We start from the raw sequence: 14,459 nt of genomic DNA, 5'->3' as shown, positions 1-14,459 counted from the left end.
CTCATTTAATTAAGGCAATAAATATAGTAAATTTAGGTGGGATTAGATGGGCTTTCAGACTCCCCAAGATGGTTGGTCTTTATAAGCCCTTTAGTGTCCAAGAAGTCTTAGTAATGGCGGTTGTAGTGCTAATTCAGTTTATGATGTACTCATATTATATTCATGATGTATCAATATCATGTAAATGTAATGACTCTTGGGCATGTTTGGCTCACGAGAACGGAACGTGATTCTTGAAAATCACTTTCCAAATTTTTGTTTAAATTTCTGTTCAGCTTGCAGAAATGCGGGAGGAATAAGATTTCGCCTTAAAGAGGTATTACAAATCCACAGGGGTTGTGGATTTGTGATTCCCATTTTTCCTAAGTATATTTTAGTGTTTAGTTATTTTACTAATAACAAACTGAAGAGGTATCGTCGAGAAAATAAGAGCAACAGAGATGAAAATGATGGTCGTGGCAGTGGTAGAAGGAAGGAGGAAAGAGAAAGATGAATACACATGGTCTGTGTATCATTTCCTAACCTTTGTTACCGTGGTCTTTCAACAAAAAAAAAAGAATTTGTTACCGGGGATTGGAGATAGCCAGAAAAATGAAAGAAATCAAATGTTAAAGTCTTAGTCTTGGGGACCATGAAATTAGGGCCAAACTGAAATGAATCATTTTTTAATACATTTTAATTATTTGGATATTTGCTTTTAGCCCAGGTTTGTCTATCTCCTCTAAAATTCAAAGGTTAAAGTTTTATTCCTTTTCTATTTTTTATTTTTTTATTTCCATTTACCTTCAAATTGTTCCATAAAAATTTTACGTGTAAATAAATTATTAATTAGTATTTTCAAGTTGTCTTTAGAATTACCTTTCATGGTCTGCCTAAGATTATCTTTTATAGTTGTTTGTGCTCATTCTATCCCGTTATATATAATGTGTTATGTTGTAATTATAATTCTAATGAAATTTTAATGAAATGTAATATATCATAAAAAATTTGTAGGAAAAAATTTATTGTATTCTACCGAAATATTATTTAAAATAATGTTTAATTATGTTTCATATAAATCAAAATATTATAACAAAAAATATGTATTATTGAAGGAGAAAAATAAAAGAAAAAGTGAGGACAACTAAAGTGAACCTAACAGTTGTAAGGAAAACTTTGCACCATTGGAAAGAATCAGACCAAATCGGAAAAAAGAAAAGAAAGAATCAGACAAAAAGGAACAACAACAGCAAACCATCAAGTATGGAGTGAGAAAGAGGAGAATTTTGTATATGAAGAGAATTTACCATTATTAATAGCTAAATTAGGCTTAGTATTTTATTTTACAAAATTGTAGGACACACTCATAAATATCTCTGAGTGATCCAATAGATAAACTAAAAGCCAAATTAGCCTTAATAAATCAATGCTAGTTATAATTTAGCGAATGATGTTTCAACCCTACTGACTGACATATTGTGTCTTAGCAGACTCTCACTTCTTTCGGTTAACGATCCTTATTGTACGTCTTTGTATTATACTCTTCGCCCATTTCGGGTTATGTGTTCAAGGACTAATTTGCTACGAATGAAAGTAAAATTTGTTTCCAAAAAAAAATATCAATGCTAGTTCAAGTGGTAATCCTTCTTAAGCGACCTTAATTAGATTCTATACTGGGTTAGATTTGGTGAATTCTTTTTGGATGCTACTATAGGCAACTTCAATTTTGCTAAGGACAACTGAGGGACAAAAATAACTAAAATAGTGTCCTAAATTGCTAACCAACACCAAAAATCAAGTAAACGAATTTCTTCTCAATTCTATATACAACTCTAAAAAAATTATTAGATAAAATTACTAAATAAAATTAATTGAATATTGTCAAAAATTGCTAAACCAACACTACACGAAAAAAAATCAAATATAGCAGAAATTTTTCTCCAAAAATTTTGAAGTTCAAATTTCTATTACCGTAATTAATTATTTACAAATAAAATTTATTCGAACATTAAGCAAAAAAGTTAACCAAATATTAACAAATAACCAAAAATATTATATTCCAATCAGAGCATTTCATGTAAAATCCAATAATCCCATTCGAATGCACAATGTAATAGTTATCGTGCTAGGTTTCTTTATGGGTCAATCGGTTGCTCCATGAATCGGGTGTGGCTGATCCACCTATGAGTTGGTGACTGGTAATAGTTTTCGTGAAATGTTAATTGCAAATAATACAAAATTGGGTGGAAAAATCCGTCTTGGAGAAAAAGGGAATACGAGACTTAGTCAATTAAGTTTGGCTCCAATTACTTGAAGGAAATAAAACTTCATCTTCATCACCATCTCTACATCTGCCCAACAACACCACCTTCACCTCTCTCTCACTCTTTCAGCAAAAGGAAGGGCCCCCTTTTGAGGTCAAAAGACAATTTGGTTTTCGTAAACCACATCGTATTCTAGTTTGGCTTTAATCTCAAACTAGAAATTATATTGTTTAGAGTTAAACCCGAACGAGAGAGGATATTTCGTGGAGTTAAACCAAATTAGATTGTCTTTTCCGGCGAAAGAAACATTCCCCTTCACTAAAACTTAGAGATAGAGAAAGAAAAGGGGGAGAAAAGAGAAGGATGAGGAGAAAAAGGCAGTGGTCGGAGGTGGGAATGAAGTCTTATATTTTCTCCTTAACCGATTGGAAGTCAAATATTATTATTGACCCAATTTACATTACTTATTTTCCCACTCCAAACCTAATACCCACAAAACAGTATTCTCCAAATCCCCTCAAAACTTCCATGGAGGTCATAGAAAAGAATCAAATATTAATGAAGTGAATTAAATGAGAAGCACATTAAATTCAAGAGCATATACACTTGGACGACACCCATCATGCCATGATCCATTGACATGTGTATTTATACTGAACACTAGTCCCAAGAGAAACTGAAAATAAAATAATAACAAAATCTTTAAGATTACTAGTAATAAATTTATAAAAAAAGAAATAACTGTAATATTAAGATTTTCATTTAATTTCACAATTTTTGATCATCATCTTAACATAAACAGTCAAATTTTCTACCACCCCACATTGACACTAACAGATTGATGTCCCCAAAAGAAAACCCTAAAAAACTAAAAAGAAAGAAAAACAACATCACATTCAACCCATTTCCATTACAGTTTGGGATGATGGATGGAAAAAAAAAGAAAAAAAAAGCAACCCATCAATCTTCACTTACTGTTAACTTTTTACAAACCCTAATTATGTTGAAACCCCAATATCACCATCTTGAAATAAATCTTAAAGTTTCAACCTTTTTTTGCCCCCTTTTTTCTGAAATCAAGCCCTAGTTTTCTGCAACAGAGGAGTGAACCCATGATAATTACCATCTCTGCAAGAAGAATCCAAATCCACCTCAGCAAACATATTCACCATCTCCTCAAACCCTAATTTTTTAACTCTATTTTCATCTTTATCAAGAAGTTTCAAAACTTTTTTAAAGAAACCAACTTCACAAGGCAAAACTAATCCACCATTAGATTGATACCCAAATTCCTCTTCAGCTTTTTTCAATAGAGAAACAAAAATCGGTAAATTAAGAAACCGAGTTGGGATAACAAATCTCTTTCTTTCTAATCCAACATAAACAGCCAGAGACCCAGATGGAATCCGACGATTTGAACCACTACCATAAGATGAAGAAGAAGATGACCCAGAATGTGAATCTGTTTCTGAATCAGAATCAGAATCAGATCGTTTTCCAGAACTGATAATCTTCCATTTCTTCATCACTTGTTTGAGTTTAACGATCTTTCGGATCTTATTAGCCATTAGAGAGAGAGGAAAAGAGCAAGGGAGTCTAGAGAGAGAAAGTGAAGTGAGAGCGGTTGGAAAAAGGACTCTTAACGGAGAGAGAGAGAGAGAGAGAAAAGATAGAGATAATTAAGGGGGAAATATTATAGCGGAAAGATTAATAAAGAAAGAATAACTGTTTTTTTTTTTTCTAAAAACTAAAGAATTAATTATTTTCTTTTTTTCAAAGAAAACAAATAAAACTTTTAGGTTTTTGGTATTTAGAAAATTGCAGAAATACCCTCTTCTTGTTTAGATCTTTTCGAAAAGTTTACATTATCACAAGGAAGATAAACCTATTTCACTTGTGATAGTTGGATTTGGAGAATTTTTGTGAGTTTGAACTCTACTTGTCTTCGCTTTTATAAGCCTAAATTTGAGATCTAAAGGTGTAAATAAAGATATGAGGGTAAATCCTCTATATTTTGTTTGAGATTGGATAAAATCCTTTGGATATAGTATATCTATTTGTTGGAAGGATATATCAGTTATTATAATCTTGGTATATATGATGTCATCGCGAGTACACAAGCAAAAGAAAGGATGTTTTGGGTCATTTAAAATGGTTATGGGGATATAAGATTTTTGCGACCAATTAGAGTTGAGGTGATAGATCTTATATTCGGAAAGTGTCATATGGTACGAGAAACACCGATTTGCTTACCATTAGAGTTGAGGCTGGAACGAGAAAGAAAACTTTATGATATTTTATGTAATTAGTTGGCAAGGAAGAGAATGACAAGGTACTTGCATTACGTATTTGTGTACTATTGGTACTTATGGAAAGTTCGGAACAAATTGATCTTTGGAGAACAACCCTATGGAAGTCGACAAATTATAAATGCTGCAATGGAGTTAAATGATGATTTCGAAGTACAAAGTATATCAGATAATAGCTCACCAAGAGAAAGGACAAGTTGGACTCTTCCTGGTCTTAACGAGCTAAAGATCAACTTCGATGCTGGGTATATAGATGGAAGAGCAGATATAGCGGTAGTTTGCAGGAACTCCAAAGGTGAGTTCGTAATGGCTTTGGTTCATTCAACATCGACACTAGAAGTAGAGGCAAAGGCCGCACTACTAGCTATGGAAATTGCAACTGATTTGCATCAATAAAGGTGCATTATAGAAGGGGATTCAGTGAACGTTGTGAAAGCTTCCTCGAGCTCTGAAGATGATATCCCGTGGAGGATTCGATCAACGGTCATTGGCATAAAGACTAGCATGAGAAATCTGACCGAGTGTTACTTCTCTTTTTGTCCACGAAATGTGAATAAAGTTGCACATTTATTAGCTCATTGTCGTCAGAACAATCTTAATACTCCAAGTGAAATGGTGGTTGTTCCTCAATGCATTGTAAGTCAGTTAGATGCTGATAGGTCCAACAGTTCTTTGATTAATCCTGATTAATAAAATTAGACAAAGCTTACTTTCATAAAAAAAAGTAATCACGTAGACTTTCTTATTTTATAAATAACAAGAATGGAAACAATTGGGGTTGAACTTCTAATCTTACGATCATTAATCTTAAAATATACAAACTAAACTAAATCTAGTTGATTAAACATAATTAATACTCGCTATTGATACTAATTAGGAGTGTTAACGGATTGACTCTGCAACAAGTATCTCACTATCCAGAATTGGAACCTATTTAAGTATTACGGTTGTTCCTAGCGAATAAAAAGAGCGGCCACCCGTTGCGTAATAGACAGTTATTTGTTTTCTTTTTTATTTGTTATTAAACCATCTTTACCACTAATTAGGAGGTTATGCTTCACGTGAAAACCCAGTTATTTTTATAAGATTTTTTTTTAATAAGAAATGGAGATCAGATTAATAAAATTTACAACAAATTTTATTATTATGTTTAAAGTTATAACAATTTTTTTTATTGACTACATTGTGATTGACAATTAAGAATATTATACTAAGTGAAACTCAAATAACATAATCACAGTATGATTAGGATTAATCTAATTTGTCATATGCCACGTGAAACACGGATTTGCTTACCATTAGAGTTGAGGATTAGAGTTGAGGCTGGAGCGAGAAAGAAAACTTTATGATATTTTATGTAATTAGTTGGCAGTGAAGAGAATGACAAGGTAATTGCATTACGTATTTGTGTACTATGGTACTTCTGGAAAGTTCGGAACAAATTGATCTTTGGAGAACAACCCCATGAAAGTTGACAAATTATAAATGCTGCAATGAAGTTAAATGATGATTTCGAAGTACAAAGTATACCAGATAATAGCTCACCAAGAGAAAGGACAAGTTGGAATCTTCCTGGTTTTGACGAGCTAAAGATCAACTTCGACGCTGGGTATATAAATGGAAGAGCAGATATAGCAGCAGTTTGCAGGAACTCCAAAGGTGAGTTCATAATGGCTTTGGTTCATTCAACATCGACAACGTCGACACTAGAAGTAGAGGCAAAGGCCTCACTACTAGCTATGGAAATTGCAACTGATTTGCATCAATACTATTGCATTATAGAAGGAGATTCAGTGAACGTTGTGAAAGCTTCCTCGAGCTCTGAAGATGATATCCCGTGGATGATTCGATCAACGATCATTGACATAAAGACTAGCATGAGAAATCTGACCAAGTGGTACTTCTCTTTTTGTCCACGAAATGTGAATAAAGTTGCACATTTATTAGCTCATTCACGTCGTCAGAACAATCTTAATACTCCAAGTGAAATGGTGGTTGTTCCTCAATGCATTGTAAGTCAGTTGGATACTGATAGGTCAACCATTTCTTTGATTAATTCTGATTGATAAAATTAGACAAAACTTACTTTCATAAAAAAAAATAATCACTTAGACTTTCTTATTTTATAAATAACAAGAATGGAAACAAATTGGGTTGAACGTCTAATCTTACGATCATTAATCTTAAAACATACAAACTAAACTAAATCTAGTTGATTAAACATAATTAATACTCCCTATTGATACTAATTAGGAGTGTTAACGGGTTGACTCTGCTACAAGTATCTCACTAGCCAGAATTGGAACCTATTTAAATATTATGGTTGTTCATAGCGAATAAAAAGAGCGGTCACCCGTTGGGTAATAGGGATTTATTTGTTTTCTTTTTGATTTGCTATTAAACCATTTTTACCACTAATTAGGAGGTTACGCTTCACGTGAAAACCCAGTTGTTTTTATAAGATTTTTTTTTTTGGATAAGAAATGAAGATCGGATTAATAAAATTTACAACAAATTTTATTATTATGTTTAAAGTTGTTACAAATTTTTTATTAACTACATTGTGATTGGCAATTAAGAATATTATACTAAGTGAAACTGAAATAACATAATCACAGTATGAGTAGGATTAATCTATTTTGACTCCAATTTGTGACTAACTCACTGTTTTGACTCTATAAGTGTCCAGCAGTTCGATTTGGCCCACAAGGACAAAAATTTTATTTTTTCTGAAAAAAACCCTAAAGGCCAAAATAGAACTAAACCTATAAAATATTTTAAAACAACTATTTCCACCTCATCTCTCCTTCTTCTTCGTCTAAATTTTCAAATGAAGGGATTTTTTATCTGGATCAAAGATTTCAAACCATTGATCCACCCCCTTACTCTGACGAAATAGGAATGAAGAGAAAGAATAGAGAGAAGAACAACAAAAAGTAGAAGAAGAAGACGAGAGAGAAGAAAGAACAAGATGATGAAAAAGAATTAAGAAAAGGAAGCAGAAAATAGAAGAAGATGAAATAAAAAAAAAATTTGTATAGGGTCGCCTAAAATGTTGCCGACTAGCGGCCTTCTTGGTAAAGTGTGGTGAGAGGGAGAGATTAAGTGGAAAAGAGATGAGATGAAGTGGAAAGAAAATGAGATGATGTGGACTTAATGTTTGACATTTTCTGAGGTTGATTTCATTTTCGTCCCAAGGGTATTTCTGTAAAAAAAAATATTTTTTGGGTTCTTGGAGGCCAACAAACTGTCGCACATTTTTGGGCCAAAACTTTGAGTTGGTGGGAGCAAAATGGAACTAACCCATATGATTACCATAGAATAAGTAAGTGAGAACTTAAACATAACCAATCAGCATTGAAATCTTATTGCTTTCAATCAGGCATTAAATCTTTTTTCGTGTTGAAGAAAATGAAGGAAGAAGAAAGAAAAAAAAAAGAGAATTTAGGTCACTGACTGGAGATTGCCGGTCAACGACGACCTAACGGCACCAAGTGTGCCTTTAGGTTAAACTCAAATGGCCATTGTCTCTTACCAAAATATGTTATTAGTGAGATTACCTTTAGCAACATTGTGTTTAACAAGATTGATATGATTTCCCAAAATAAAAAATTGTATTTTTATAGAATTCAGGATATGTCTAAATATGCTGCATGCTTACTCAATAATCTATTATTGATAGGGTAATTGAATTCAATTCCATTTGGAAAATAAAGCTAAATAGCTTACTGGATCAGTATGAAAAAAGGCAGGGGGTTTAGGTAATCTAACTAGCTCAATTATTTTGATGATGTGGTTTAGACTTTAATCAAAGATTTGTAATCATGATTTTGCCTAATTATTTGTCACTTTCTAAACCATTCACAGTATTATTTTTGTAAAAATTCTCTTGATTCCTCTCTACACAAGTATCGTTTACTTAAAGTCAGGGTAAAAACCAAAAAGTGAAAAAGAAGTCACAGTGAGAAATTGAAAAGAAAGTTATAATATTAGAATTAATCAATTAAGAAGTATTTTCCTAAAAAATAAATATATCTTGATTTATTCTTCATGGTTTAAAATTTAGAGATTGTTTAAAGAATATTTTCCACAGCAGGAGAATCTCTGAATTACTATTTTCCAGGAATTTCAAGTTATCTTGTGAGTTATCAGTTATGTATGAGGAAGTCCGAGTTGGTTACTCTTGGGAATTTTAATTAAAATTAAACCCCCAATTTCTCATTAACTAGCCAATTTAACCCCTATATTTTGCCAAGAGTGAACGTGGGAATTGATCATTTTGTAAGTTAACGTGGGTTAATTTAGTGGTAAGTTATTTCTTTCAGAGACGGAAATGCTAGACTTCTTTTTTGTGGGCGCACTTATTAATCATAAAGAACCAATATATCATATACATAAATCAAACAACAACTAATTACATCATGTTTTATTTTATTGTATTGAATGCTTTCTGAATCGGCACAACAGAAAAAAAAAAATTTGGTCAGACGAATACACACCCTCGCACCCCAAGAAGATATTATTTCTCCTCAAGGAGGAACAAAATTCTGGGGTCGGTGAGTTTGTGATTCTCTTTCCTCTTGAATCATCAGTTACATCTCTATAAAACATATTGTCAGGTAAACCAAACAATTCTTCTACTACGTGCAAAACATAGATGTTGAGGCTATTAAAGACCCTGGAAGGCCATGGAAATCGGAAGGCCATGGAAATCAAACTTTACTTCATTTACACTTGCAAAATATTTGAAAAAACGCTTTAGGTTATCTGCAATTTCAAACACTCGAACTTAAAACCTCTCAATTATTTTAGAACGATGCGCAACCAATATTGGTTGAGTTTAATAACAACTGTGTAAGGTCACCAAGCACCTCTTGGAGATCAAATGAGGAAGACTTGTGAAAAACTAAAAATTGGTCCTCTGGCTTTAATCAAAAAAGGAAATTTTGTTGTAGAGGAGTTTAGTTAGATTAGTCTATCTTAACCAAAAAAAAGATAGTTAGATTAGTCTCTAGACATGTTTTAGAGGGGGACAGACTCCATTTTCAATGATTTTGGGGTGTGAACCCTAGCCCCCTATCATTTGGTCAGTCTAGTTTTCTGTTGAACTTTTTCAGTAAAACTGTAAATTCATCACTTTCATAGAAAAGATATAGAATCCTTGAAGGGTGGGCATCTGGCAGTTAGTAGGATTGAACAATGAATCAAGCCTGGCCCATGTGGAAACTAATGGGCCCAGCAGAAAGCTTATAAGCACTTCCATTTTCTTTGAAAAATTTGCTTGACCAGACTTTAAATATTTAAATTTTATACCCAACCATTGAGTCAATATGTACAAATGGTAAGCCAATTTATAACATATCTCTGATACGAGAGGTGGCTTAACGGTGACTGTGGGCCGTTTGTACATCCTAGAGCCAGTTTGCATTGGGTCCATCAACATAGCTTCTAATGAACAGTCTGCACATACAAAATTTCTATAAACAACCTTTCGAAGATGACAATGACATATATGATAATAAGGTTGATAGTAGCAGAAGCTTATCAGTTTGGTCTTCACTCAGACGAAAAGAAAGCTACAAAAAAAAAATGTTTGCAATAGCAAATTAGTCTTATCCTGAGCGAAAAAATAAAAGGGACTTATTAAATCGGCTATTTTCAGCCAAAGTTATGTCAAAATTTGATATGAAATCTGGGTTTTGGCAAATTCAGATCGATGAAAAGGATAGATACAAAACTGCATTCACAGTTCCATTTGGCCACTATGAGTGGAACGTGATGCCTTTTGGGCTTAAGAATGCCCCCTCAGAATTTCAAAATATAATGAATGACATTTTCAGTCCTTATACGTCATTCTGTATTGTTTATATCGATGATGTTCTAGTGTTTTCTGAAAATATAGAAAAACACTTTAAACATCTTCAAGCATTTATTAATGCTATCAAACATGCTGGTTTAGTTGTGTCAGCAAAAAAGATCAAATTATTTCAAACAGAAATAAGGTTTCTTGGCCATACCATCAAAGAAGGGACTATTTTCCCTATTGATAGAGCTATTACTTTTGCGGATAAATTTCCAGATGAAATCAAAGAAAAAACTTAATTGCAAAGGTTTTTAGGAAGTCTTAATTAGCAATGGCAAGACAAGGGATTTCCTTAGCCTAATTCAGAAGCATCAGTTTCAACAATTTTAAAAGCTTCTGGATTAGCAATGGCAAGACAAGGGATTTCCTTAATCTTTAATTTTATCTTTTGGACTGCTTCTGTATGAACATTAGTCCAATCAGGAGGATTTTTCTTAAGCCTGTCAAATAAAGGCTTAGCATCAATTGCTAAGTTCTTGTAGAAGTCAGAAATATAATTAAGACTTCCTAAAAACCTTTGCAATTGAGTTTTTTCTTTGATTTCATCTGGAAATTTATCCGCAAAAGTAATAGCTCTATCAATAGGGAAAATAGTCCCTTCTTTGATGGTATGGCCAAGAAACCTTATTTCTGTTTGAAATAATTTGATCTTTGTGCAAACATATGCAACTATTTTTGAACTTGTGAAAATTAACATGTGCTTAAATCTTGCATAATATGTGTGAGATTTCACAGACTTTGCTATATGTAGAACTTGTGCAACCTTACATATTAATAATTTCGTTTTGGAGATTTGGTAGATTAGTTTCCGAAAAAAATAGCGTAGGAGTGGTGGAAAATTATACTTCTATACTAAAATAAAAATTATCACTTGAATTTGCCCTCACGCAGGATCGAACTACGGACCTCCAGTTTACAAGACTGGCGCTCTACCACTGAGCTATAAGGGCTTTTGTTGGAAAGGAAGAATGGTTCCTGTAACATTGTTTTACTTGTACACCACTCTGCCTTCACAATTAACCCTAACTTCGGTTAGTTGTATCTACAAGTTTCACCTTTTGCAACCTAAATCGCACCAATTTGACAATCGAATAAAACTTCCATCAATGAAGAATACGAACCTTCAAGTACTTTTTGTAGAGAATGGAGTATGATTAATTTAAGTTTGAAAGATATCTCGGTTCAAAAGATTATGTAAGAATTTCGTGATGCAAGTAAATGGATTTACTTTACATATTTATGATTTTAATATTATATACGTACGCATGTTAAATGTATATAAGAAATTAGGTCAAAAATTTTGTTCGCCTCGGTTGAAAATAGATGTGAATATTTATCAGGCTTCAACTCTTGGTGCAAACTCACGCAACTATTTTTGAACTTGTGCAAATTAACATTTATTTAGATCTTGCATAATATGTGTGAGAGAGATTTCACAATCTTTTGTATATGCAAAACCTGAGCAAACTTACATTTTCTTTTTTATGAACTGATGCATATCATTGATTAACAAAAGTATTATTACAATACATTGACGCTAGAAAATAAGTTACATTTTTCCATGTCTTAGATTGATCCTTCTTCCGACCCCACTTCGCTATATTTGTCTGCCTGTGGATTGAGATGCCTTTTTGTGTGGATGAACTTGACACTATCAAACTTAGCCTTCATGTCTTGGATTCTGCTAATATGGATCTTTGATTGCTACTGGATTTGATGTGGCTTGTTGTTCAGGTGTTTGATAATATTGATGTTGTCGCTTTCAAGTATAATACAACTTTGATTGGTCTCGTACGCCCAATAGAGACCATTGAGAACTACTATTGCTTCGCTTTCTTCACTGTTACGTGCTCTAGCTGAAGACACTTTTACTACTATAAATTTTGATTCTGTATTGTGAACTATTAGACTAGTTTCAATGTTAGTCGTTATGGTAGTAAAAGATGCATCTACATTAATTTTTAAGTATGGATAAGAAGAGGTTTCCATTTTTCCATACATATTGGAGTTGTTCGTTCCCTAGGTAAAATGTTTTTTGGGAATGACATTATCGTGTTAATTACAGTGCTCGTAGAAGTGATGGAGTATTGGAAGCAATTGTCACACCTGGTTTTCCATATGCACCATAGGATAGTAAGAAAGTGTATATTGTTCGATGTATAACATGTTTGATTCGTATCTTGCCACGAGAAGATCCATTCTGATAATGAAGTAATGTTAGTAGAGTTAATATTAAAATGAAACTATATGTTTTTCGCTAAAGGACAGTGTAACAGAGCATGTTCGATAGATTCAATTTCAGTGCAATTCGGGCAGACCTGAATATTACCAATATACTTACCTATTCTCTCCCGGACTGGGAGAGATTTAGTATAGATCTTCCAGATAAATAATTTAATGTGAGGGACGGTAGGAGAATCCAAATAAAGTTCCAATTGATCTCAGTAGTAGGCTCAGGATGATTGTTGCAGTTCAGATGATATTACATTGATTTAACAGTAAAGAGGCCAGATTCAGTAAGTGCCCATTTCATCTAATCTATGCCGTTGCTATTGAGGTTATTGAGCGGAATGGTTTTAATGAGATTAATCACGGGAGCTGCAAAGGTAGCTGTTAGGATAATATCGTTCCAGGTCTGGTGGGTAATGAGTTGAGAGACTTTAACCAAATCTGAGTTATAGATATTAGGAGGTGGACCAGACTGACCTGGGATCCAGTTGTCACACCAAATGTTAATGTGCTCACTTGTGTGGACTTCCCATATAATCATACCAGTGATTTGATCGAAATGTTTTCTTATCACTTTCCAGTTCCAAGAATTATGACCTTTGGCTGGGCCAGGGAGGGTGGATTGGGGATAGTATTTAGCCTTCAAAAATTGGACCCAAATGGTCTGAGGTTCAGAGTTGAGTCTCTAGGCAAGCTTGTTTAAGAGGGTAGTATTATCGAGCTGAGGGACGTGGATGCCCAGTCCACCTACTTTTTTAGGGCAGCAGATAGATGACCATGATTTGGTGCATATACATTTGGCCTTTCATCACCAGAACGACTTTTGCAAGGTCGCTATGCTTTTGCATATTCCTTTTGGAATAGCGAAACATTGCATCTGGTATCGGGGAACGGCTGCAGCGATTGCCGAGACGACCACAGAACGACCAGTTTGAGAAAGGAAAGAGTTGTTCCATTTGGAAAGTTTGGATTTAATTTGGGCGAGGATGTCTTTGAATATCTTGGTTTTCAGGGATCCGATGAAATTGAGCCCCAAGATATTTCTCCGAGGTGGACGCGTATTAACTTTAAGCGTGCGCATGATGAGACGTTTAAATTTAAGGTGAGAATTTTTGGAGTAGAAGATGTTGGATTTAGTGTAGTTTATAAGTTGACCGGACGCTGAGCAAAAAGTGTGGAGCAAGTTTTTGAGGATATGAATATTATCTATCGAATTTTTCCCGAAGATAATGCAGTCGTCTGCAAACAAGAGATGAGAGATAGTCAGATCGGGATTATTGGTAGGGAATCCCAAGAACTTGCCCTGACTGGTATCGGAGATCAGGAGACAGCTGAGACTTTCCATAGCTAATGTGAAGAGGAAGGGTAAGAGGGGGTCTTCTTGTCTGATGCCTCTCGAGGGATGAAAAATGGGGCCCGGGCGACCATTCACCAGAAAAGACGTAGAAGAAGTGGAGATGCAAGCGTAAATCATGTTGAGCCAGTGTTCCGAGAAACCCAACGCTCTCATGGTATCGATTAGGAACTGCCATTCGATTCTGTCAAAAGCCTTGGACATGTCTAATTTGAGTCCAAAGTAACCAGAAGCTCCTTTCATTTGTTTATAGGAGTGGATAAGCTCCTGGCCCATAATGATGTTGTCCGAGATTTGGCGCCCTGGGACATAAGCTGCTTGGAATGGAGAGATGATAGGATTCAGAATATACTTACATGTTAATAAATTCCTTTTGAAAAATTGATAGGTTCTTTCTCGGAAAAAAGTAGCATAGGAGTGTTGGAAAATTATACTCCTATACTAAAAAATACGGGGTTACT

General features: G+C 34.0%; 1 protein-coding gene and 1 non-coding gene across 2 annotated transcripts; both read right to left on the bottom strand.

Annotated features, from left to right (window-relative positions):
* Window positions 1-2,965: 2,965 nt before the first annotated feature.
* On the bottom strand, window positions 2,966-3,885 carry LOC147564435 (uncharacterized). The gene has a single exon (XM_086665889.1). The coding sequence runs from the start codon at window positions 3,809-3,811 to the stop codon at window positions 3,320-3,322; it is 492 nt and encodes a 163-aa protein (XP_086522015.1). The 5' UTR covers window positions 3,812-3,885; the 3' UTR covers window positions 2,966-3,319.
* A 7,408-nt stretch (window positions 3,886-11,293) lies between these two features.
* TRNAT-UGU (transfer RNA threonine (anticodon UGU)) lies at window positions 11,294-11,365 on the bottom strand. The gene has a single exon. It is a non-coding gene; the product is annotated as a tRNA-Thr (tRNA).
* Between the last annotated feature and the right edge of the window lie 3,094 nt (window positions 11,366-14,459).

This window comes from Eschscholzia californica, unplaced genomic scaffold (assembly GCF_041429995.1).
Source record: "Eschscholzia californica isolate CP2 unplaced genomic scaffold, dmEscCali1.0.p SCAF_1, whole genome shotgun sequence".
NCBI lineage: Eukaryota > Viridiplantae > Streptophyta > Magnoliopsida > Ranunculales > Papaveraceae > Eschscholzia > Eschscholzia californica.
The sequence above is the reverse complement of the archived record's forward strand: the minus strand, read 5'-3'. Positions and strand labels throughout refer to the sequence as shown.